This window comes from Maylandia zebra, linkage group LG14 (genome assembly GCF_041146795.1).
Source record: "Maylandia zebra isolate NMK-2024a linkage group LG14, Mzebra_GT3a, whole genome shotgun sequence".
In the NCBI taxonomy this organism is placed as follows: Eukaryota; Metazoa; Chordata; class Actinopteri; order Cichliformes; family Cichlidae; genus Maylandia; species Maylandia zebra.
In genome coordinates this window covers 29,956,115-29,984,093 of record NC_135180.1, presented here as the reverse complement: position 1 = coordinate 29,984,093, position 27,979 = coordinate 29,956,115, and the positions used below count along the sequence as shown (strand labels likewise).

The 27,979-nt window shown below is 39.3% G+C and overlaps 1 protein-coding gene across 5 annotated transcripts in view; it reads right to left on the bottom strand.

Annotated features, from left to right (window-relative positions):
- robo1 (roundabout, axon guidance receptor, homolog 1 (Drosophila)) overlaps positions 1–27,979 on the bottom strand; it is a 225,071-nt gene that overhangs the window by 135,042 nt on the left and 62,050 nt on the right. For 4 of the 5 annotated variants that reach the window (XM_076873331.1, XM_076873327.1, XM_076873328.1 and 1 more), the window contains exon 3: positions 12,027–12,116. The exons of the other annotated variant lie outside the window; for it this stretch is intronic. In XM_076873331.1, coding sequence (XP_076729446.1) covers positions 12,027–12,116 — 90 coding nt within the window. The remainder of the gene's footprint in view (positions 1–12,026; positions 12,117–27,979) is intronic. 5 annotated transcript variants of the gene reach the window in all.

The following is a 27,979-nucleotide window of genomic DNA, read 5'->3' as shown; positions in this document are numbered from 1 at the left end:
CTGCAGTCTTGGCTACCCTCCTAAATCCAGGGACAATGTTTCGCCCCAGAGTACGATGGGATCCTAATGAGGGCAAGTCTATGTACAATATGCGTGGTGAAATTTGCTCCCTTCTCCATCTCTTCATCCCAATGCTCAAAGGAGAGACTCTCTCTCATCTTCCCAGTCTTTTCTTTCTCTGATAATTCTTTTTAATATTCAAAAGGAGTTTGTGGACATTCTGTCTTTTCTTATGATGTTTCTATGCATGCAGCAGCACAGGGGATCCTGTTGACTACATGCTGGGCGTCTTTTCAATTCTGCTGGCCTCCTCACAAAACCTAGGCCCCCTCAGCACAGAGGTGATGGGGTGAAACACAGGCAGGCTATAGCAAGGGAGCCTACATCCCCCTTTTTTCTGACTAAGACTATTTAATGGCTTTCATTCCCATCTCGCCAGCACACCAAACAAGATCGCATAAGACAAAAACTTTCCCCCTCAAAAAGATGCTCCCTATTGAGAGGCAAACACAACACTCTTTCCCAGAAGACAGAAAAGTGATGCAGTATGGGATTTAACGTTCCACAGGCTAGCGTTGTTACTCCTAAATCCATTGAGGCATAAACAGAGACAGACTTGCAATTGGAGTCACCTTGGAACCACAGGTACAGTATGTTTGAGTTTCCTTCACAGGCATTTCGGCTGGACTGTTACCATACTTTACTCGCCTCACATTCACTACAGTCAGCTTCTTCTCATTCATGTCGTGTCCTTGCAGAGCCATCCTTTTATTTATTCATTGTGCTACTTTTATAACACAACAATTCAAATTTACAGTCTCCTTGAGTTAGCAGTGGACAGCACAACCCCAAGGTGTTTTCAAAAGATAAAGACAAACAACTTGAAGAAAAAAGGACTTGTTTAAATGGATTCTCATAGCATTTTACAAGACAATCAGCAAACACCTCCAGGGAAACTTTGTCCTGCTCCTGATTTTGACTGTAATGCATTTTACAGTTGCACAAGTAGCCCATCACAAATCAAAGAGAATATCTGAGATGTCAGGAGAGAAATGTCCTTTGACAAGCAAGGTCAAGTCTCTCTGGGCTTTATGCTCAGATCCAGACCTGAAGCTCCATGAAATAAACAAAAGAAGACCAGAAAAAAGCCATGTCCTCTAGTCACCACAAAGCAAAAGATGGACTTAAAACAGATTCAATTAAAGATATGAAATTGGACTTCATAAAACTCCTGTGCCAGTTTGCAGAAATACCCCTTTTTTTAACAACGTAAAACAAAGTAAGTGTTGCATATGTGCTGGATTGAACCTGCAGAATATATCATGTTGAATAAAGATTGCTTCATCATACATGGATCCTACAATGAGAACTTCTTTGTCAGGTCTCTCTTGAGACAACTTGATTTTTAGGAGGCATGACAGACTCAGTGGAAGGAGTGGGAGACAAGAACTGATGTGAGGTGGAAAGAAGAGGTGACTTAGGGTCCTGAAGAAGTTGGATGATATTATTGTTACTGTGTCACTGTGGCAACAAATCATTTCTGATTGGTTGGTGAGGGGGTGATAAAGCTTCAGGAGCACCAACCACACTATAACTAGGTGTACAATCATAAGAATTTCACTACAGTTACCGTAAAGAGAATTACTGCAGTGTTTAACCACAGAACAGTCAAAAACATTAACATATCAATGAAATGGGGGAGGCTCATCAACCAGTGTGGACAAGAGTTTAGTGCACACATCTTCAGGAGTTAGACTGCCACGGTGCCAAACAATGAATCAAATTAAAAACACAGCTGTCTAGTTAGTCTCAAATCAGCCATATTTAGACCCTGACACTATTCAGTGTGCAGTAAGTGCAGTCATGTCATATTTCTGGAACATCTATGACAGAAACCTCAGCAGCTGTCAGGCCATTTCGTGATGCCTCTCCACTATGCACAATTACACTGGAACATCAGCTCTACAAGAGAGCCCAAGAATGTATCATTCTGGGCTCTGTCCCAGGATAAATACAGTTAATCCACTAACGTGCAGCCAAGGAACAAGGCAAAAGCCAAAAAGCCTTTTAAAACTGGACATGACCAAAATGTTTTTGCTATTCTCTACTGACAGAAATATCACAGAATCAAAAAAAGGACAGGCAAAACAAAAAAGCAAGATGCAAAGCTGCATGTAACAAAAGCTGAAGAAAAGAGTAAGAGTTTTTGTCTTCTTACTATAGAATCTTTGTTCAGGCATTTAAAAAAAAAAAAAAGTAAGAGATCCACTAAAAGAAAATCACAGAACAAATGTGTTTCTGTTCAGGGAATGTCCTCATGCATGACACTGCTGCAAGAAATGCGAGGCCGGGGTGGGCACTGACGACAAGAAAGAAGGGGTGCTTTGCAGGATGCCACAACGAGGTTTGGAACACAAAACAGGATGAGGCGATAAACAGGCTGTTGCTTTTCCGCTTGCCTGCGCACACTGAATCCCTCTTTCCCTGTGTCTTTTAATGGGCCTCACATTAGCATCTGTTTAGCGTCAGCCTCGACATGGCCTGTGGAGTCTGATTAAAATAACCCAGCTATCACGTAACACGCTGGCAGCGACATCAAAATACAGTCAGACATTGGAATATGTGCAGCAACAGACATTGGGGAAGTTAACATGAATGTTCTCTACTTCTGTTGTCCGAACATTTTTGATTAGTCGCTTCTGTTCAGACTCTCGTCTTGCGAGACCACATTCCGTATGGAAAGACATCAAGCGTTCAGATTACTGTGCAGCGCTCACTATGGTATCTGATTGTTTTTTTTTTTTATTCATGACTGTGCTTGCATCACGTGGAGATAAGATTTGAACAGTACAGGCCTCTCTGGCTGTCCTTGGATGCTCTTATTTTCCTTGAATGCAGCTTGTTCAGTGACCAAAACTTCACTCCTTCCCTCATAAAAATGCACAACGGAAGAAAGAAGCAGCATTGTGTTTCATGCTTAATTGGCTTAATTGCTTTAGAGACACAGGAGCTTTAATGACTGACAGTAGGACTCAGTAACTGAGCCAAGAGATTCTTTTGTTCTTATCACTGCTGGACCTCAGCCAATCACATGGCAGTGAGATTGAAAACAAGAGCCAGAGTGGAGCAGCAATCTGACTTTAATTTAGGTGGAAACATAAACAATCATTTCCTGGTCAGATTCATTTTATGCAAGTCACACACTGCAGCTGTCTGATACAGTATATTTAGGTTTTGACTCTTATGTCCAACTGAGTCAACTCTGTAGGTACTGGTTTGCAGATACGGCATACCTGTACAAAGAAAGTCACATATAAGGAAAAGTATTGCTATAGGCAATCATATATTCAGAATGTTCTGGAGTGCGTCTATGTCAAGAGCAGTTGCTCATTTTACCCACATTCAGGTAATTTTCTTTAAAAAAAATAGTCAAGTTTTAACTGAGAAAAGCAGTAGTTCAGCTAAGATGGAAGTACTGTCAGATAGGCAAAGTCAAAGTTATTTATATAGCACATTGAAAACAACAACTGTTGACCAAAGAGCTATGCATTTAAAAAAATCAAGAGATAAAATAGAGAAAAGAAAATCTGATTAAGAAATAAGACAAATAATAGTAGTAAGAAAAAAGTAAGTAAGAAAAAATCTAAAAGCTCCTTTACTTCCCAGAATTCATAGAAAGTCTGAGGCACCACTTAGAGGTAAAAACAGAAATAAAAATTTTCACCTCCAAAAAGTGAGTAGCATGGCTGCTCTCTCACCTGTTAAAACAGGTGTTACCTGGTGTTACCTGTTTTAACAACCAGGCATCTAAGAAAAATAGGCTTTATAAGATTTAGCCAAGCTAGAAGTTAGCAGGAAGTTAGAAAGATAGTTTCCACCTAAACATGATATACCATATCCCAAATGAATTATTTCTAAAAAAAAAAAGAAGTACAGCTCTGTTAGCAATGTTTGGAGGGGAAGTGAAGTTGTGCTAAGTGGGGTATAAGGATGTCCTCGCTACAGAGGTATGGTTAGTTTAATATAAACGCATTAGCACAGAAAAGGTTGGGAGGGGGGATAGATTGTTCTTGACAGTTCTTGAAGTTCATATTGAGGGTTCCTGCTGGGCAGAGATAAATACCATTATATGGCAGGAAGAAGATGCTGAAAATAGATCCGATTTTATCCAAGAGAAAATCTGAGATGATCCCTTTCACTACAAGGTTTGTCATTAATATGTTGCTATGTGGTTTGGATTACTTGCTGTGAAAAACTCCTGATCCTATACTCAATATTCACACTGAAGTCTTAGTTTGCCTGACTGGGGATTTAGACTTCAGCAGGAAATCTACAGCATAGGTTCGTCGTACCCACAAACCTCTCTGAAACCCTGTAACATAGCCTGATGTGCAGCCCCCTGGAAATGTAACTGCACGACCACAAAGTAATTAACACAAGCATAAGTACTGGCGATGACATCAGCCACTTACATCGGTTACATTGTTGGCTCTACAAAGATGCACTGCTGAAGTCTAAGACATTCTAATATTTGGTGTCCAGAATCCATGAGCTGTAATGTACATTTGTTTTTAAAACTTAGTTTAAAGACATGTTGCACATACAAATAAATAGTGCTTATAAAACGCTGGAGGGGCACAGAATGACTACTGATTATTTTTGGGGGGCTTGTTTTTTTATTAAATAAAACAACACACACAGCATTACCACATGTTAAAAACATGACAGCCTTAATCACTCAGACACTGGAAACAGGGTTGATCTGTCACTTAGCAAGTGGATTTTCTAACAGTTTTGAGCGTACACTATTGTGAAATTACTACAATACTACCAGCTCTCTGAGACTCTAGCACAGAAGCATTTAAGGCTAAATGCTAACACACTCCACGTCCTGACCTGAGTTTGGTAAGTGTAAAGGACAGTTGTAGTTTAGAATATTAAAATACAAATATTTCTGACTAATAATGCATAAGGCTTGTTGTGATGCCATTAATTTTACAGCTATATTTCCTAATTTACTAATGACGGCCGGAGACGATCACTATTTACAGTTTTAATCACGAAGAAGCCATAATTTTGTATCTGCAAAACCTTGACAAGCTATCCAGTTGTAGTTTAGTGTTTTCACTAAGCTACATTGTGGTGGTAGGTAAGAAGTCAGAGAAAACTAAAGCTCTCAAGGTAAACCTTCTAGGACCACATTTTATGCCAGTCCAGTGATTCAGCTAGCCAACAGGCCCACACTGCCATTGTCAGAGTCTTACAGCTACTTTTATTATAGCCGGTTACTGCTTAACATTCCTAATTCAAAATGGTTTGGTTTGTAAAATCTTTCTTTTATATTTTGAAAAGAAATTGATCAGTGAAGCAACAACACAAACTGTTGTTTCAATAATCCACACAAACCTAAAGTGGCACAAAGCTGAGAATTGATGGGGCATTAATATTTTTCCTGTGAGGTAGTTCTTATAGTAACTTTCCAAGTGTATTTAGAATATCATTCTAGTTGCGGTTACAGTGGATGCTTTGAGCCAACATCAGCGATTGATCTTCTAAGATCCCGAGCAAGGAAAGACGCTGCTCATGCTAAAAGCATTCACATCCCTCAAATAAAAAGCCTATTCTTTCTTTTTCTTTCCCTGGTGCGATCAGCTGCCAAAACAAACTGGTGCTGTGATGAATGCAATAAATATGATCGATGGGATATCTGGGTGCTGCTGACCTCACACCACGCGCCAGAGTGGAGGGAGCAGGTGCTGCTCAGATTTACAGCCCACCTCCTCGTGATATTCCCCTCTCTCACACACACAGACAGCGAGCCCTTCTGAGACACAGTCACACTGTTGAGTTTCCACAGCACCCCTGCAGCTCACGCCGACTCTCAGAGAAACAGGCTTATTATTGTCTCTGGCTATACTTCATGTCCAACATGACTATGCATGAATCATATCACCACTAATAAAACCAGCAATGATTTTACAGATCATCAACCAGTCAGTCCGGCTGACAGTTATTACAGTAATTTCTACTGGGAGGAGCACATGGGGTTGTCGGCGAGGTCGAAGAACTCCTTATGCGTTGGCTCGTAAAGATAGCTAATTGATCTGAGGGCAAAGGCAACTCTGGAAGTGAACATATAAACTACAGAGTTTTGCCAGGAATAATAAACACCAGTGCTTTGGATGGGTCATTACAAACAATAAATCTGGGAGGCATACAACAGGTTCAAAAGAGCCACTGATGAGTCACAAGATTAAAACCAACGGCAAAATTTCTTTGGTCCCCCTTGTGCTGCTTATGCATCAGGGTTTTTATACTTTGGTGGTTGTTTTGGAATCCTAGATGTAGTTATGGGACACTTAGACACTTTAGTACACTTTAGTAAATGGATCAGGGCTTTATTGAACTGTAGCTTAAGTGAAAAAATTACCCTTGCTCTTAGATCCTGATCAATCCTGCCTTTGTGCCAGGCTGATTGAGGATAGGTAATTAATGTGCATTTGTGGATAAATAACTAAACTCAAATGCTCTCTCCCTTTCAAAAAGCTTGTGAATAGATTGTAGTGCTATGTAATGCTTCAAGTACATAATGAACTGACAACAAACTACCTTCAGCTCCAGTTAATGTTTTGTCAAACTCAGCTTAATGATGAGTCTAGTTTGACCAGTCCTACTTTGTCTTTAACAGTCTTTAACAGAGGTTACTTTTTTGAAAACAAATGAGTTTCACTTGGAACAAGAAATTGAGTGTAGTGTGTTGTACCTCTGCTCTCAAGTCAATGTTTTGATTGTAAATCCACCGAATTTCATCACATAACTAACTAACTCCACATATCTGTACCAAATGTTGCTGTGCTGAACAGATTAAATTCTGATTTTGCAAAAAGCCATTCTGCTCACAGCTGCCTCTTTTGTAAAGGAAAATTGTTTGGGGACTTGTGCGCACAACACTGTTACTGCATTGTTATACCAGAATTATAGTAGCCTCTCTGTGTGTTGAGCAAAGAGATCCAAACAGGTCAATAAAATGAGGTAAAGATTTCTTCCTGAAATTATTTTATTGGCAGGATCCTCACCCTGACATGTGACAGGTTTGCCTTTCTGAGCTTTCATTTGAGGTCCCTGTTATAGAAACTTTGTGAACCACCAACTTATGTATGGCTGGACAAACCAAACCAGTTCGACCACTACCATTTAGGAATGGAAAATTTTGACCCATTTACACTCTAAAATACCTCCAAAACATTTATTATCCTTTCATTTGGAAACAAAGCATATTTGACAGGACAAGAGCAGAAGATTATTAGCACTTAGCAAAACCCCATCCAATTTTCTTCCCAATTATCATGAGGACACTAGAAACGTGAATCTGAATATTCTAATTTAATTCTCACCTCATAGTCTTTGTGTTTTGACCCCTTTGCACTCATGCTAACTCCCATCTCCAATCTTACTGCCACTCCAGTGCCTCTTGACCACATTACTACACTTGCTATCCTGACAAGAATGGCTAATAGACCTATTTTTTTGGACAGGGCTAAGCTAAGCTGTGCAGATCAGGGAGATGAAAAGAGATTGGATGGGGAACAAAAAAACCTCCAGCAGCAAAGAGACTACGGGGAAGCTGTATATAGGGCATTAGTGCTTGGTTATAACTAATTATATCTCAAGTGAATCGCTCCTCCAGGCGTGGCAAGGGATATCTCTCTATTGTTGCACTGTTATGAAATGAGTGCTGTTGCCATACTGGGGATAATGTGTGTGAGTGCAGCAAGCTGAATGTGTACAATTCTCTTTGCTTCCTGTATCATGATTATCAGGGCACTACGTCTGATGAACATAAATGAGTGTCATGGAGATGTGACACGATGATGCTGTGGGGACTCTTGGGTAATATATGTGAAGGTGATGGTGTCAAGGAAATTGGTTTTCAGGGTGGGGACTCAAGGCCAGCGCAAGAGCCCAGTAATGAAAAGAAAGGATGAACAGGGAATAGAGTTCTCCATCTCTATCATGATAACGCTGTCTGTGCCATGTATCCAGGCACAGTCCACTTCAGCTCCACATCAATAAGGTGAAAACAAGCGCCAAGATCATAAAGACATCGAGTAAGCATTAACTCCATCCACTCCAGTTAAATAGAGGTATTATTTCTTTTCCTAGAGGTTAAATTGCTTTTTGTACAGTTTGGTAGCAGCAGCTGATTTTTAAAATTCCTTTTCTGCTAAATTTGTTTGATTGTGCAGTTTGATAGATCATGGTTTAAAATGATTTTATTATTAGTTTATGGACCAAAATCAATACTTGGTAAAACTGAGTGTAAATGATTAGATATTGAGACTTTATTTAGTTAAATATGCTGGATTTGAACATACAATAACTACTGCAACATTAGCATGAATATAAAAAAAAACCTTCTCCCTCCAAAAAATTAAATTTGTGTTTGCTTTTATCATCATGGTAAAATAAAAATGTGCCATGTGACAAAATGACACCTGACAGAACTGTGTCACACAATGTATGCTTTTACTACAGTATAGGCAAGAAGCTAGGCTCAGCTCAGTGTTGTCTATATTCTTTTGAAAGTACCAGCATGGTTCAACATGAATAGGGTACACACTAAATGTTTTTCTACATTCATGCTGCACTTGGTATATGCATCAGTCTGGTGGATGTTTCGGGTAGAATACTGTTTATTCTTAGGTAGACATCAGGTGACTGCTGTTTGACAAATACAGTATTTTAGAGTGTGAGACATCATCAGAAATGACTCGACTACAGTATATACTACAATGTGACAACCAGTGCTTATTGCTTACATACAATTTAGAGATAGAAGTATGCATATGAGTAAGTCAGTAGAAGTGACTGTAAAGACAAAAAGGAGACTTCAGCAAAGCAACAGCCTAGAGAATAAATATCTTACATGGTGTATATACAGTCATCATCTTTATCACTCGCACTACACCTTTTTTCATTTCACTACAGAAATGTGGACTAACAGCCTGCATTGCACTATGTGAACGCCCTGATGGATAATTTCTATTTGATCACATCTTCAGCAATATTAACCTTGATGCCTCTGCAGCTCTCGGCTAGACACGGCTTTGTTCTCCCATCACCTGTCTGCACATCCATCAGTGTCGTGAATGGTTTCTTGGAGACATTGAGGGGTGACTGCTTTGAGAGAAGATAAAATGCTGCATTTTGACATGCCTGGACCCCTCTATTCTGAAGCCAATCAGTGATGACAGCGTGGCAACCTTCAGTTCCCTCTCTTCCTCCCTATTTCTATTTCCATAACCTTACAAATAGAGCAGCTCTCTGAAGTTGCCGTCCTTTGTGATCTGTGACAAACGCAATGGTAGCTGTCAGCGGAGAGGGAGGATATGAGTGCTGATGTGCTCTCTGAAGTAATGCTCAGCCTTTCATGTTGAGGCAGAAGAACCAAAGACCTGTCTCCTCTGTGTGTGTAGGCCTGCCAAGCACTGGCTAGCAAAGTGTAAGTGCAGGAGTTTTAGCGTGCCTTTCTAATCCACTGCTTTCACACAGGTCAGTCTCATTTATTATGAATGTGAAGTTCTGTGCAAAGCTCTTTGATATCGGGAAACAATTTAGAGCTGGCTGAGAGTCAATATCATAAGGGACCAATAAAAAACATTTTTAATGTGTTACAAACTTCAGGTCAGCTTGTGTTTCCTTATAAAATTCACAGTAGGCTGTATTAGTCCCGGGTGACCATAATATAAAACATTACTGAGTCAGTGCCTGGACATGTGGCAGTTGTTTTTAGTTTCACCTAAACTAAAGAAGGTCAGGTTAAAGTAATGATGATATTGGTAGTGATTTCAGACATGTTATAAAAGGACATGGATGACAAGGACATAGGATCCTTGAATCGCGTGCATAGAGTGTGATTAGTTAATCAGTGAAACTTACACAGAAATCAATGAATTTTGTTTCTGGATGAAGGTCACAGAGATCGAATGAAAAACACTCATAATTAAACAAACCCAGGCACCTAAAAGGTTCTTCACCTTAACAATTAATGGAGCAGTCTTTTTTTTTTTTTTTTTTTTTTTTTAGCTCAGACTGGCAGCTGTCAAGATTATCCTCACGTTTCATCCAGAGAGTCACGCTCCTTGTAAATGGAGTCTTTGGCAGCAGCCCACTTTGTTCTATCAGGGGCAGAATGAGGTATTAGGGCACATTAGTCTCATTTCCAATTCACTGACTGGGCCAGATCGATTTCCTTCATTTTCATGCACAGATGGGATTAAATGGCCAGATTAAAGATGAACTCTTGGCACTGTCCAAAAGGTAGATTTATCATTCTAAAGATGAACACAAATGCAGTGAAGCAGACACAACATGATTTTCCTCTTTAAACCTGCATTCAAAGTCTTCAAGGCCTGTTAGCTAGGTCATTAGCTGCCATTTTCTAGGAGATATCTGTAATGTCTCAGACCTTTTCCCTTGGCATTACTGATGAAGGCCACACTATGGTGTTTCTGATGGTTATGTTATAGTTTTGCTGGTTATCTTTTAGAAGTCCAAGTATAAAAACAAGCTACCAGGCTACAACACATTGTGATGGACCACATAAAGATTTTGGCAGTCAATTTGGATTTCCCTTTTCTTCACAATATTTCCTGAAGATGTGTGAGGTCCGGTAAATCACCTAGTGAGGTAGGCCTTCTTGCTACAACAACACAGGGGGAACACTATTCACCCGCACTCTGGGAAAAGAGCCCAAAACTCAAACAAAACACATGCATCATCAATAATTTTTTCCAGACTTGTTTCCTTTTTGAGTTTGTGCGTATGTGTGTCTGTTAGTCTCTTGGGCTCAGAAGCTGCTTCTGGCTTCTCATTTCCCTACAGAGCACTCATTTATTGAAGACATCCAACTACAAATGCTATTCAGTTTGGTGCCTCATTTTCCCACAATTCTCCTCTTTCAGAAGCGGCTTCCACTGAAACACATATGGAACATGGTGTCTAAACTAAGTGCTTATTTATTCTGTGAAAATACTTTCTGATTGAAAAATATAAACAACTGGCTGTTCTGAAAGCATTCTGAAATCCTTTTGACTGCCAATCTTAGTAAAGGATTAGGTACAGTATAATTGGCTGGTGTGCCTTGCTGTGACAGTCAGCTCACTTTTTCTGATTTTAAATTGAATTCCAAGTCTAAGTATAACCTGTTTTGCAGAAGAGAGGCCTAATGTTTGCTTGTTCATTGCAGATCAATAAAAAAAAAAAAAAAGATGAAAATTGAACTTGAAAATTCTCTCGAAAAGTGAACCTGGAAAATATTTCGATTTTTTTCACATCCCCCAAGAAAGTTATGTTTTTGGTACCACTGACATGCATGTCATTCTGTCTGTCAACATGATAAGTATCATATTCCTTTGGACTTCTGACCTCTTCTTTAGAGTAAAATAAGGTCAAACATTCACAAAATGCAATTTATCTTTAAAATTATACTTAAAATTCTGCTGCCTTTGTTTGTGTTGGCAACATTTAGGAAATGATACTAATATACGGGGGTTCTAAATACCACACTTTAGTTTGCATCCAAATATCATATCACATTTGACCTCTGATCTATAACCTTGATTTATGTTCAGTTATTTACAAATCAATGCCTCTTATCTATTATTATCCTCTTGCATGTTTATGTAATCAAAGTAAACATCTATCATGCACGATTAACCTTAAAAAACATTTACAACATAAACAAACAAAAATCAAAAATGAATGTGTACTGCTCTCTGGGCAGGTACCTTGGTTGACATAGAGTTCCTGTTTTGTTTGTTCTAAAGTTTACTGCTGGACACAAGGCCGGTCTTACTTTACTAAAAGTTTGCACAGAGGACTCAGTGGCTTCAAAACTGATTGGCAAAAATTTAAGGTGAGCACTGAGACATATTTCCACTAAAAACAGCCAAAAGTAGTGTTGTGTAACCAATAAACACAGAACATATGTGAGTGGACTTTTAAGTTAAAAGCAGCAGCAGTACCTGTGTAGCCCAAAGAGTTGTCATCCTCATGCTCAGTGGTAGGAGCTGGTGTTGCCCCTTCGCTGGCACCATCTTGAGCGACTCCCATCTCTGTCAACAATAACACCAAAGGGACTGAGAAACTAGATGCATTCTGCCCACTTTCCACACCCACGGTCCAGACCTCCAGCCCTCTGCCTCCCTGACACAGGCAGACTGTAAATATGCTCAGAAGTGCCAGGCTCCATCCCTGTAAACGCTGTCTCTTGCAGAGGAGTCCAAACACCCACATCACGCAAACATCAAATAATCCAAACACTTGTTTAAATTCCTTTTTATGTGCCTAAAACAAAGCAACCAAAAACTTTTGAAGTTTCAATCAGCCGGTAGGTGAGAACAGATCCATCAGAATGATCGGTTGATGCAATCTTCAGCTTTTCTTTGGGCTCAGCAGGAGGCTGTTCTGCTACCCTGTGTTGGGATTGAATGTGAGCATGTGTGCGCACAACAGAGTCATCCCTACAATATCAATAGCCATAAGTGGCTGCACCCCTATAGGAGCACATGTGGTGGACAGAAGAGGGAGGGCCAGGGCACACTCTGCATGACTGACAACATCACTCTATATGCACACACATACACCGTGCACGCAGTCCTGATGCAAATACAATGATGCACCATTAATCGCTAATCAGTTTCTTTTGATTTGTGCCCGTCTTTGTGCCTGTCTCTCTTTTTGGATTGACAGATTGAGTATGTGTGACAGACTGCATGAGGGCGGGACAGCACGGGGAAGAGAGTAAAAAGAAAGGCCAACGGGGCCCTGGTGTATCTGGCTTATCGAGGAGCCGAGAGGCCCGCTGTGCCCTTATGATGACTCTGTGTGAAATAAATCAGGCTCAGCCATGCCCATTCTTTTTGTGTACCACTGACAGGGGGTTAATGTGGGCTGGGCAGTTGGGGTGGGTGGTGGTGGGGGTAAACTGAATCTTAATCATCTAACCCCTTTAGCTAAGTGAGTGGCAGTCTGTCGGAAGTATCTGTTTCCTCAATGAGATCTGGCATCACTTCAGATAAATAGCAGACGGGCAGACGGAATTGTTCATTGGAGAGTACTTTAAGCCATTAGAGTGAGAAGAAGAAGGTGACCTACAATATCGTCTGCCACTCCCACCATTAGAAAATTGACAGTCCAAATTTATGCAAACTTTTCATACACAGCAATGACCTGAAATCACATTTAACAACAGCACTGGACACATTAATGATGGTAACCACAAAGAAGACATTCAAAATGCAGCGATTACCCACCCCTGCTGTGCTCGCAGTGATGCAATTAGCGTGGCAGTAAAAGGGCTTCATGCTGGCCCGAACGTATTATCTGGCACTTTTCTGCCTGTGTGTTTGTCTAAGCAACAGGATCCGACTGACACAACAGGAGAGCAGAGCCACTGAGTCACACATTAATAACCATGTAGGTTACTCAGTATCGTGCATGCGAATGAAGTGTGATGACACATGTAACGAATGAGATGAAAATGTGCATGGCATGAAGAAACACAGACATCAACAGCAGGTCTGATGCACTGTCTGACAATTATAGCGTGACACCGGCAGTCAGAGATTGTTTTTAATTTGTTCACAACAGACAGATTAAACACAAACATCTGCTACTGGAAAAAAATGTAGCTTGACACTGGCAGCAATTATAGCCTGAAAGCAAGGACAAAAATATAAATGTGTGTTTTTGCAAAAAAATAAAAGAAAAAAAATAGTATACATAATTCCACAACCAGGCATATATAAACTAAATCAAATACACCGACTTAAAGGCTTTTTTCTCATTCTAGTGGAAAAGGATGAAATTAAAAAAAATGTTGTTAAGTTTATAAACTGAGTCCAAAGGTCCATTAATAGCAAATAACACTAACAAATATTGTGGAAAGTATTTTCAGCTTTACTTAGCTTTAATTGAACATCTTCCTTACAAGCATAAGGAAAAATATCAATCTGCCAATTTTAAATAAAATAATATCCTGAATTTGTTTACTTTTTGGATGATTATGACTTACTAGTTTATTTCAGAGCTTTCAACATCATCTTACAGTTTTTAATCAGCAGATGATCTTTGCTCAGTTGTGAAAATGGCCTTTACCATCTATTTCTGCTGGTGAAAACAGTTTGATATGACTGACAACCATTGAGCTAACCTTTGAGTTAAGATAATTGTGTCAAAGACATATCAGCAGAAGCATGTTATTATATAAAAAAAAAAGCATAAGATCAGATAGTCTTAGACTTTGTGTTTCTCCATCTCCACTAGCTTCGAGTCTTGTCTGCAGTATCTGCCCTTTACATCTTTATGCTGTATTTCCTGGGTGGTCCATAAGCGGAGGTCCTATTAGAGACCACTTCAGAGTTCATTAACAGGTGGTGTACACAGATCCCCCTGGGGCATCAAGACAGATATCCAGACCCACAGTCTGGATCTCCCTTTCCTTTTAGCCCAAACACAGCACACAACATCAGATCCCATGCTAACTAATTAACATGGTCCATGTGGAGTGAACTAACTACTTATTTAAAGATACAAAAGCATACATTCTGTCTCTTAAACCACTCCCTTGTTACTCACGGGCCCCTGGTTATAAGCCCTGGCCTCGGAGTCAAACAGAACAGCACGTTGCTTTTTCTCCACCACAGCTGTTTCTTCATGTCCACAGGTTAGGAACTGTTAGTATCTTGGCAACAACGCGAAGTCAATCAGCACTTCAGCTGCTGTCCAGTCTGACTTATGCAGTTATTGCTAAGTGACAAACGCTGGGAGCTTGTAATAAATGTGAATGAAGAAGCTGAGAGACTTGCTGTTGTCTCATTGTTATCTTGTCACTGGCACCCTGGCAGTCTGCAAAAGTGATGGATGGGCTTAAAATGATTAGTTTGGGGAGTCTGACTGTGGAGCTTGTTAAGAGGACTGACTGATTATTTGCTGTAGGACATGTTCCTTCACACAGGCTGATCAGAGAAGCAGCATATTTCTGTAAGGGACCTCAAGCCATTTCACTTATTAAATTGGTTTCTTTGAGAATGTTCTCCACTAACATCTGTTTACTTTTTTTGTCTGATGACAGAGGGGAAAAGTATGAACAGCCAACAAGAATGCTAATTATTAAGCACAGTCAACAAGATTCCCACTGCTTTCATTTGTAGCAGTCATTCTCAAAGCTGCAAATTTAAATAAAATCTTTGCTGCTGATAGTCAAACGCATGACATCATCTTAAAACTTCATTTTTTTGTCGTTGAGGAGCTGAATTCAATGGCCTTCACTATAACAAAACGGTAAAGAAAGAAAGTACAAAAAGCTCCTTCAAAAGAGCCCTTTTCAGCAGAATCTACTCTGTCTGCTTCATCTGTTTCCACAGCACCATTACGTTCATTTCCATTTTGATTACTCTTTCTTTGTTTTCTGCATGACTAATGGAGTTTTAATTAGGCCTTGAGATAATACATACGTACGCATTAAGGACAGAAAGCTGGAGAGAAGTACAAAGTCAAAGTGGAGAGGCAGTTTTGTCACATACAGTGTAAAGAAGAATGGTGGAGGGTGAGCTTAAAGAATAAAAAAAATCAACTTGTGCCAGACAGTGGATGAACTGAATGGCCACACAATCCCCAGTATATAGTAAATAAGTTTTTTTTTTTTAACTGTGAATCATGGAAATCTGTTTTAGTAGAGTCTGAGAATAAAACCATGATCGTCAAAATGAGCATATTAGGACCTGTTTAAATGAGAAGTTTGACTTTAATTAAAAAAAATGCATAGTTTCTTTCCCCTTGAAGATTAGAGATGATCAATACTACTCACATTATCTTATAGTTGGGGTCAGCAGACTTAGTTTAGTACAAACACTAAGAAAATCTGCCTACTGCTGCTCACAGTTTTTTTTTTCCTTGGAGTCCACACTCATGGCAAATAAATAATCCAACACAATTGCCAATAAAATCCCTATTTTTCATTTTTACATTTCAGTTTTTGTACAGATTAAACTACTGATATAATATAATATATATAATATATACTCATTTGTGACTTTAGAGATGCTGGTAGGCAGATTTTATAGCTTTAACACAAAGCCAAGCTGGGTATCACCCTTCACACTAATCTAAGCTAGCCAGCTGTAGCTACATACCATATAGACCACATTTCACATTTTATTTTCAAAACTGGTAAACTATTGTTTAAAGACAAGATTAAAACGGTGCGTTGACAGCATAAAATACCATGTCACAAATCATTAAGTTGTGCAGCAGCTGTCGTGAGAAAGTAGAGCAAATGGCTCACACTCACACATGCACACTTCAGCTGTGCCGAAAGGCTGGCTCTTAACGTTCATGTATGAAACCATACCCCTGCAAACACGGTAAAGTACATTAATAGCTAGCTGATAATACCTTTAGCTCCAAGCATGAACTAATTATTATACCAGAGCAGTTTAATTCATGATAAATGAGAGGAAACCAATATATACAATCCACAAGCTGTTACTGTTTGTATTTTATGTTGCTCTGCCAAGCCCTGTGCATATTAGTTGTCTATAACCTGATCTGTGAAGGATTAAAGTATATTTAACCAGCTAAAACTGCCCCATTAGAAAGAACAAACATGACTTAGAAACTGAAAAAGATATTTTATGTGTTTTTCAATAGTTTCTGTAAGAACAGGGGGAGCGCTTGAGTATGTTTAAGACTCTATTTAATTTCCCACACAACTATTATGTTCTCAACAGATATTTAAGAATCAAGCCATGATATTGACAATGACAAACTACAATAATCAGGCCTGTATTAGTTCCCATGAGTGAACTGCGGGGAAAGGCTGACTGAATGACTTTGCAGCTTTTCCACCAAACCCTCTGATGTCCTTAACAGCCACAGGTTCATTGCACCAGCTGGAGAAAATAAAACGAGTATAACGACAAAGTGTTCTGATCAGACATGTTAGTTTGTGCATGAATGCCTGCAAACAGGATTTTGCTATTGACAATTTCACTGCGGTTGTGCGAACTGTATCCTTTCCCCCCTCATGGTTTCGTTGGTTACAAAACTGCCACACACCTCAAAGTTGGAATGTGACTCACCTCTGAATGCATGATTGGTTGATTGTTATTAAATAGAAGCGCAAACGTCAAGGAAGAAATATGTACCAATTTGCTCACTGATAGATTTGCTCGGAGGGCATCGGCAACCAACCACAGAAAGAAAAACAGTGAGACAGATCCAGGACAAAGAGTGCTGATTGGCTTGAAGGGTGCTAAATATTGCATGGTCACTCTGCTGAGCTGCAATCGGTGAGTGCCAAGTAGAATCCCACTGAGCGAGCAGCTCACGCTGAAGCTCTCATAGCTGCTTTCAGGGCACCTTTATCCCTGAAAAGCTAACTTTTGCAAAACACTTTTTTATGGACATCTTATTCCCATACCTTTACGTTATGTAAAATAGATATTATCATGCTCACTTAAAATGTTGCCTCTCAGATTTGTTTAACCACACTGATGTCAAATAAGTTCAAAGCCTGCAAGGAGTCTGAACTTGCTTTGACATCCCAGTGGAGCTGAGGCAAGCATACTCCAAGCTGCCAAAAGCCCAGATGTCCATTTCTGTGACACTGGAACACTTTTTCTGCTCAGAGAGAGACAAATTGGAGGATGGAGAAAAGAGAATGATAGAGAGGGAGAGACTTCTCATAGGTGAGAAAAATATGATCTTTCTAGAATTTAAAGTTCTGTAGCCAAGGTGAACAGCTCATGGTCATGACTCAGAAGCAGCTTGTCAACATCCGCACCATCACTGCCGACAGACTAGTGACCTTCTCTGACTTCCCGGTATAAAATCTGCTTCATGCAGCTGCTCTACCCTGCACTTCACTCAAATACCATAAGATTTCTTTGTATGTGGGGGTGGTTTGTGTGAGTAATGACAGCTAATACTAGTGTTCAGATTCTCTTTCTTGGTCTATATAAGACAGAGGATGGTAGGGGAAAAAGTAATCTATAAGAGAAACTGGAGGCTCGTGATGATAGAAAATGAGTTTAGAGGGCAGCAGAGCAAATAAATTAGACCTCACTTCAAAGCAGCGGCAAATTACTGACAAAATACAATGATGGCATATTGTCCTGCTCATTGATTCACTTAATCAGGCAGTGTGCTCTAAACATACAAACACACATGCATGAACACACACAGGGAAAAAACACCCTCTAACTCAGTTCACATGTGTTTTTTAATAATCTCTGAAAATTCCATCAATATGTTAATGTGAACAATTCTTTCCCAAACCAAGAGACCAAAAAGCAAGCCTCTAATCCGTCATTCCTCCCAGTAACATTTTCTGGAGCTGCTCCATCGCCGAAGTCTGACTTTCCAGGGACAAGGAAAATTTCTTGGGTTTTTATGCTTAAATGAGATTTGGTGGTTACTGACCAAAATTCTTGACATGTGACCCCAAAACTTGTTGGTGTATTTAAACTCGAACTCTTCTCATGCAAATTATGCAGGACAGAGATGTAAAGACTTGATAGTTGTTTATCATTTCCAGTTCACCTGTGCCCTCAATGCCCAGCAAAGTTTCCTGGTAAACGCCTCGAGATTGTTTGTGGCATTAACGTAAGCCAAGGGGAATTCTGCGACTTTTTAATTAAAGCTCATGAGAGGGGAAAAGATCCACAGCTGATGTATAACCTTGTCAGTCTTTGATGTTATGACACCCGGCTTTCAGTTCACACTAGGCACACCTCTTAATCTCTTTCTTCTCTCAAGCTGTGTTGTGGTCAAAACAAATGAGCAAATATGAAATGCATCTTGGTTTGGCAGTGTTTGCTGAATCGCTTCAATGACATGCAATTATTCCTTCACATAATACCTTTTTCCCCCTGACCTCTACTTAGAAAAAAAGACCAGCTGTTAAAGGATGTGTGCATACATAAAGACAACATGACAAATTAAAGGAAAAAGCCTTGACCCATAATAAACTAGTCTCTCTGTTGTACTACGGAAGAAACCGCATTATGAAGGAAAGATCTGGCACTTAAAGAATTTAAGGAAATAGAAGGACTCCATAACCAAAGCTGGTTGTTGTCCTTCCCTGTCAACTAAAGAGCTAATCATCTGTTTAGTAACTGTGGGATCAGGAAACATATAAAGCCAAACATGTTGTTACACAGTTGCTGTTCACGGCAGCTTCTGACTTATGGTAGCAAGGATATTTCCTCATTAGAGATGTACGCTTATAAGTGTGCTTTTCATTTTTCCTTGCATATTATGTTCTGGTGAGATGAGCCAGAGTCACTAATTATGGTGACACTCCGGAGTGAACTGTAAATGATGTTGTAAATTTGCATATGTAGCAGAAGTAAGCAAACCATATTTTGCGGCAAACAACAACAAACTTTTGAGGGATGTTTTTCTTTAATCTAATTTCTATATTTATCATATACACTGGTCAATGCCCATGCCCTGCTCTATTATAGAAATATAATTGTAGTAGTTATTAGGTGGTTGCCAAGCAATGTGATGGCTTAATAATATAAATCATACTATTCAAGTTTTGCTTTTAAAGTGGAAGTTAATTGTGGTGATATGAAAAATGTCTATAGGTACAAATGCTAAAATATGAGGAATTTTAGTCTATTTGTAGGTGGTTGCCAGGCAACACAACAATGTCGTAATATCTGATATAGATAAGAAAACTCAGGAGCCTAAGATGTACCTGTGTGCTCGCTTTTGTTGCTCAACTTTTGATCATGTAGAAGGAGTTGGCAGACAAAGGAACAAGCACACAGACAGAAGGAAAGTGATTTACTGTAATGACTCAAGGGAATGACTCTGTCAATGTACGATATTTAGATTAAGATTTTATATACCATTGAAATTAAAGTTACAGATCTCTCCCCATTTATTTAGGTGGGGCCTTGTTTAACCAGAAATAACGATGCAGAAGGTTAGCCCAGAAGCTTTTAGAAGGACTGGGGGAGCATTTTGCTGCCATAGTTTTGGTCCAGTTCCTCTCTTAGAGGACAGATGCAATGCCAACAAGTACAAAGTTGCTCTAAGCAATCCTGTTAGAAAACATAAAACATGCAATAAAACATTTCCATAAGGTAGTGGTGACAGTACACTCAATTACCAGTATCAAAACATCAAATATGGGAATATCTTTTGGAAGACTGACAATTATTCCTGAGGCACAGATCCAGTTCCAACTTAGAGAATCAGTGCCAAGGAGCACTGAAGTTGTTCCGATTTCACATCAGGATCTAACTTACTGAGACACTTTTAGTTTTTACTAGAGATTAAATCATTACATTGTATCACATTTTATTATTTATACAAATAATTAGTTTGCAGTTTTACAAACCTGAGTTTCCATGCTTCAGCTTTAGTTTGATGTATAAGACAACACTTACTGGCCTTTACTCTGAGATACAGGTATTTTGCACATAGCAGTTTTGTAATGATTCTGTTCATTTGCCCATGTCACAGTTCAGTCACGATCTGATCTGAAGTCAAGCAAACTGAACAAACAGCGAGCGCTATCTCTCTTTCCCAGCCTATCTCCCTCTCTTTCTGCCTACACAAACACTCTCATTCCACCACGGACTGGTGCTTGTCAGGGAGAAACATGTGTATGCTAATTTACTGGAGCACACACTAACCATTCACAGTCCAATGAGAGAGGGCAGATAAACCAACTCATGCTCTGAGTATGCCACTTTCTGATTAGAAGAGATGAAAATGAGGACTTGAGACGATGTGCGGTAAGAATGTTGCAGGCATGCAGCCAGTTTCTCAGCACTCATAAAACTAACAATCTCAGTAGACAGCCAGATCAAGTTGGTAAGACCACAAGGGGACTGTAAGGATTGTTTAAATCTACAGGTCAACTTGAAAAACCCACCTCTTTTTCTGATGTTTAAGTTACAGTGTAGTTTACAGCTGCCAGCACGGATCAAATGTCAGGAAACCTGCGGCACGGCTGTGATTTTGGTCTATATCACACACAGGCACGTCTCAAGTTTGTCATACAGTCTTGCACATCTGTGATGCCATTTTTAGTATAACAAACCAAAATCACTGTTTCAAACTTCAACTAACTCAGTGGACAAGAATGTGGATGCTGTTGGTAGGCCAGCTCAGATTAAACCCATTTGTGCTCTTGTTAAAAGAAAGCCTTTCTAAAGACAACAAAGACAGTAAGAAAAAAAGAAAGAAAAGAAAGCAAATGTAGTGTCTCACCTGAGGCAGTTTTTAAGCAAAATTCTTAAGGATGAAGACTGGATCAAGTTTTACAATGTGAGACCTCAACATCTGCTTTCTCTGACAGCTTAAGCCATTCATTGTATGTTCACAAAAGCAGTTTTAAAGCAGTATAGTGTATTTATGCTTTTTTAATGTCCAGCAGGTTTAAGGAAGCTATCAACCCAGTCACTTTACCAACGTAAGAAATACACTAAAATTGAGCAACATATGGCTTTTGACAATATGACCTCAAACATACCCTTGAAACAATATTCTTCCATGCAATTCATCTAACTGTCATCTCATTAAATCAAAGCTTGTTTCCACCTGAAATTCTGCCTCTGCCACGGGGTGTTTAGATGACGACATAATTATAGGCCATAAAACAAATCACAATATTTCATTCACCAGTTTCCATAAGTCATTTCAGTCCAAAATCTTTTCTTAAAGATTTACAACCTTAAATGTATCTACTAACCTCCCACTTTATATCTCCTTTAATATGATTCTCAGCTGTCTAAGAAAAACTGTATTTGTGTGTAGAATAGGAGCCACATACAAAAAGGGACGATCTGTGATATCCAACCTTATACCTGATATGGAAAATAGTAGCTGACTGGCCTCATATAGGACCATATGAAGACTTTTTTCCTATCACATTCCAATATATACCAAGAGCAAATTCATTATTTAACCTCTTATTCAGTCACTGTATTAGGCAGATAATAATAATTTGCATGGGCATATACAATGTTTTCCTTAGACCCTTACTTTAAAAGCTAAAACTTTAAAAGTTATACATATAATAAATAACTTAATATTATTATTAGCTTTGGCAGTGTTAAAAAAGCCCACAAGCAGCTTCCCAGGCATGGCCTCTGATGATTTTTGCTAGCTGTAAAGCAGAGGTGTCACATGACACATGGGAGAGCCGAAGCACCGGAGGGCCGGAGGCTGTGAGAAGCACATCGTAAATCCAAGAAAGGCAGGAAATGCAACAAAAGGACAAAGTGCAACCCTCCAGTCCTCCTGTAAAGGCATAACAGCTCTCCCTTCTGTCACCCCTTCACCAAATGAAATCAGCAAAATTTATTAGTGACAGGTGAATTTCTGGATTGCAGCTAGATTATGGAGTGATGTGTTACAGGCAGGGTATTGCATTACCATCTGCTTGTGTTGAGTACTTTAAAAAAAAGGGTGAATTTCTATCCAAGGAAACTTGGCACACTGTCCATGAAAGATGAGAACGTAAGGTGGCTGCACACAATGGAATGGGTGATGTTTTTAGTTAATGCTTTATTGCAGTACATCTGAAGAAATATAAAACGTGCAAGAGACCAACAACATTTTTGTTACATTCAAAGGGGTTACAGAGGGTGAAACAAATCACATGGTGTCAGACATCTGGTGGTAATATGTCCAATAGCGCCTTTATGTGGCTAGGGACTATTTCTGTGCTCATTCCCTTTTATCCCACCGTTTTCTGAATGATGTGTAAGGCTGCTTCCAGCATCTAGTACAAAATGAAGTGAGCATCTAAATATAATACCTATAACATTAATCAAACTCAGTTATTAATTGTATTCCAGCTGCTTTTTCTACTTACAGTCTTCTCAAAATTAAGTTACAACAAGACAGTTCAATATAAGAACACCAACCTTGTATTGTTCCAGATTTCCAATTAGCAAATTAATTATACAGGTTCATTTTAGGTCTTATGACGTGAGACTCCACAGCCAGTCTTCATTAGTGCTGATTAGTGTCGCTGCCACAATAGGCCTCTCACTGAATCATAAGTAGTGGGTGATTCCCTACTGTTCCATTGCTCACGCTGCACTTAAAAAAGATGTTACAGCAAGACATCAATATTTCATTCATGCAGTAATGTGACATCATTTGAAAATGTTAAAAGCACAAAACCAGAATACCTCTTTGAATTAAAATCGTTTTAATTTTTTATGCAGTTTTATTAGAGATGCTCCGTGTGGTGGCAGTAAAGAGCAATTTAACGTCAGGAGTCTACCCACTAATCAGCCTTGGATTCTGCATTCACTTTGTAAGCCACGATCATCGTAGCTCAAGAGTTGGCAGTTCATCTTGTAATCGGTTTGAGCCCTGGCTTGGACAGTCTCAGTCGTTGTGTCCTTGGGCAAGACACTTCACCTGCTGCCTACTGGTGATGGCCAGAGGGGCCAATGGTGCGATATGGCAGCCTCGCTTCTGTCTGTCTGCCCCAGGGCAGCTGTGGCTACAACTGTAGCTTGTCTCCACCAGTGTGTGAATGTGAGAGTGAATGAATAGTGGAATTGTAAAGCGCTTTGAGGGTCTCGAAAACCGCTATATAAAGGTCCAGATCATCAAGTGGCATTATTATTAATGCCACTTGATGATCTGGACCTGGACCAAGAGAAAATCTCTTGTATGCCTGGGTTGTGGAAACAGATGGCTTGAATATCTCCACACAAATGCAAATCATGAGCTCACAAGTTAACCAGTGTCTGAGGAATGGATTTCCATTATGACAGTGCTGATACTGTAAGATGGAGCAGGGGATTGTTGTGAGTAAATGGGGTGTGTGAATGCTGTGGAATGCTGATACATAGACCCTCTCCCACGATGGACGCCCAACCACTGGCACAGCTGGATTGTGCTTAAACCGATGTGTGTTTGCCACTATTGAGGACATGCAGACAGCAGAGGTGGATTAGTTATTGAGCTTTCCAAAAGAAAAAAAGAACAACAAAACTGTGGGGGAAAATATGTTTTTGTTTATACAGGGCAGCTCCAATGGTTCTTTAAAAAGATAGGAAAAGCATAAAAAAATAAATATAATCGTTCAAATGGAGTGAAAACAATTAGTTGCAACTCAAATATTTTTTGTTCCATTTGATAAGAACTTAAATTTATGTTAAATTTGTGTAAACCATGAATCAGCAGAAACAGTAACAAAACACTGCAACAGCCACAAACCTCCACTAGCCACGTTGCCTCTGGTTCACAGTGTGACCAAAATGTGTTACAGACAGGCATAACACCACAGCGACTTAAGATTGTGCGCTCTCTGGAGGTGTGAGACCTCTATAATTACCACTTCATCAGTGAAGTGAGGGGAACGAGAGCCTCAGCAGATTTTCATCTGGGCTGGTAAACAGCTTGCTCTGTCTTTGCTGTGGTTGGACGGTGTGGGTTTGCTGCTGTCTGGCAGACAGACTGCCTGTCCTATATATGCACAGTTATGTCTGAATGCCCTACAGCATGTAGTTCAGAAAATCAAAGCAAACCTGTCTCATCAGCAGAAAAGTTAATGGAGTCGACAAATGTACCTTAAATTGAACTCGCTCTATCAAACGTGAATATTTAATGTTCATGCAAGAATGTGCAGTCATCAGTATTTCTCTTCAACAATAGCATAGACTTGCAAAACCTCAACATTAATTTCTGTTAAACCAAGAAGGCAAAGACATGAAAAGTGTGATTTTTTTAACTTTTACCGCAACCTCAATATACTGTGCAACACAGACTTAGTAGTACTATAGTGAGAGCATAAACACAACCATGTTTCCCTTCTAATAAACACTGGATTGACAATTTCTGCAGACTGCAAATAAAACAGAAGGGCTACTATGATGTCACCCATGACTTGTTAGTTTTTTGCAGCCAGAAGTTGCCATAATTGGTTGAGCAGCTGGAATGCTAACTAAGATTAGCAAGCTATCTCCATGAATGTGCAATGCACAACATGCATATCTGTTCATTTGCACAGACCAATAAACTAACAAGACAGAGTGCACCACCATGTTATTTCTCAGATAATTTAATTAAAAATGGCAAAAGGCACAAACATGAGAGGTCCAGTATAGTGTTTGCTGGCAGCCAGCTGCTATAGCTACCAGTATATCAAAGCAGAAACATAGTTTTTAAAGCTATACAGCTGGGCATATAATAATGTGACTTGCTTTAAGAGCTAGTCAGAAGTGATGTCAGTGACTTTGCTGAGCGAAAGTCCTGAAAGCTGAAGTTCTGATAGGTGAATATTTTGTGTCTTTTTAAAGGACGAAACACTGGCACCAGTTACGTGTTCAGAAAATTAGAATTAGAAATAGAATTAGAAGCGCTTTTTGTCATTATAGAATGTGTAATAAATTTGCAGATTGGCTATGCCTCAGGTGCAATGAAAAAGACAAACATACAGTCATATACAAAGAAAATGTAGAGATAAAAGTAGTAGAAATGTTAGTAGGGCTAAATAAATAAGGTAAATACAAGGTATGGTGAGGTTATTCAAGGTTTGATGTATATGTACTCAGACTATAATATGTGTTACATATCTGGAAGATATATGGGTGTCCAGACTAAAACAGAATAAGAAAGTGAAGTAAGAGCATGTGCTTTTCCCCCCATTTTATATATCTCACATCCAGATGTACAAAAGAAAAGCATCTGCGTGTGCAAACATTTCCCTATAAAATGGCTAAAGTGAAAGTGGCGTGAAAAAAGGAGGAATAAAACATCAAGGAGTGGTACCATTTGAATTTTAGCCTTTAAAGACATGCCTCAGTACTTAATGACCCTTGACCCTGAATGTTCTCAGAATCCTGTGATTTCCCTCTGGCTCATGCTTCTCTGAGCCCCATATTTATGGGCCATGTCTGATCACAGTATCCACCTGTTTTTTTGACATCTCTCTGCTGAAAAGTTTAAATTCTTCTCACATGAAGCTGTTTTTGTGAACGCATTAGAAATTCAAGGATTGGATTACTACAATAAGAAAACATTTATTTAATTATTTATTTATTTATTGTGCAGGCTTGTTTGGAAAGCAAAAGAATAGCCACTGAACAGGCATAGAAAACACACGCATGATTATCATGTGTGCCATGTCTTGCTATAGATCCTGTTTTTACAAATACTGAGTGAATCAGGTTCATTGCATTTTAGGAACTGTAACAAGATAAATGATCCAATATCAGTGACACTGAGATTCCATTTGCACCCTCTTCCCTTTTGCCATCCCACTGTGCCATAAACTGACCTTCCATCGCTTTGTTTCTGACCTTGTGTATGGCGTGCGGTAATTGAGATTCCCAGCTCACGGTTATCTAATTAAAAAATGTCTGTACCTCTTAGAGCCTTGGGCAGGGAGAGAAATGGGAAAGGTGTGATGAAGAGCACAGCTTAGAGGAAGCAATGCATAGAATGACCAAAAAACCTGGGAAAAAAAAAAGAGAGAACACATCTGGGCTCCGGTACTCATTAGCACATCTAATAGTGAATTAATTAGAGTGTGAGTGTGAATAATGAAGAGTTGTTTCTTATTTGGTTCCAAATATGGAAAAAGTAAGTGATGAGGGTTGAGGAAGGTTTCTAATATTACAGCAAAGAAAAGATTTGGATCTGGTGCTCATACCATGAGATTCACTTTATTCCTTACACACAGTGAGACATCTACAATAATTGTTCCACATATTTACAAGCTTCTACTGCTTTGGGCTTTGTTTCTGATGACTGTGTGTCTGTGGTTAAGACTGTCTGGACTCCATCTGGCCTCTGACCCAAACCACATGATACAGTCCACTGCTCTTTATCACTCATTATTTCCCTCAAACTCAAACCAGCCCAGCATGTCGCTGTTGCCATCTATTGGATGTATCAGTTTATATCTTTGCATATGCAGCTCCAACAAAAAATCATTTATGCTAGCCACAAACTCCCACAGAAAATCATTTATGCTAGCCACAACTAAATTTGATATTTACAATGTAGCGTAAAGCTGCACACAACGAGGTTTCATAAGTTCAGGCAAATGAAACCAGAGAATTATACCAGAGACTTATATAGGCCACATACTTTAAACTACATACAGCTAGATAATTTATCATGACAATATTGCAGGCAGTAGTATTTTTTGTCACACAAATCGACCATGTAATGGAAAAATATGGCGATAAATCAGTCAGTTTATTTACTTTTTTTGCAGAATAAACTGGAATGGTTATAAACCGTTTGCATGGAAAACATTTAGTATATCTGAAATAAATAAGGCACTTTGATCAAATTTTGAGAGGCAGCCAGCTAGATTTCTGTGGATTCTGTTAGCATCCAGAGCAGAGTAAATCAGCCATAAATCCTATAATCTGCCTCATAAATCACAAGGATGAGGCTGTGACAGAAGCAGAACCGAAACCTCAGCAAACAGCATAAAGCTGGTGGTCCATTTGTGGACTTGTTCATGTAAGGGTTCACCAAAGCTCATGTTTATCCATGAATACTGTAAATATACTGTATCAGTTATAAATAATTATGTCATATCTGCTTGGAACAATAGAGCTAACACACTCCTGAGTTGTCTTTTTGACAAGCAGAATGTTGTAAAAACTAAAAGTTACACATAGAGATGGTGCATCTGAGGTGTGTGGAGACAACTTGATGCTAAAAACAGAAAATGTAATATTTTATTTATTAACTGCATGCACTCATACCTGCACACCAGTTTTATGGATTCTGCTTCGAGTTCATGCACTGGCCAACGTGTAAGATCATGAGAGGGTGTGACATGAAAATACAAAAAACCCACTGTGTGCTGACATTAGCTGTAAAAGTACACGTTACTCTTCCAGCGAGAGGAGCTCTGCCTGCACACTCTTAGCAGAGATTTAGTCTCGGATAGCAAATATTAGCT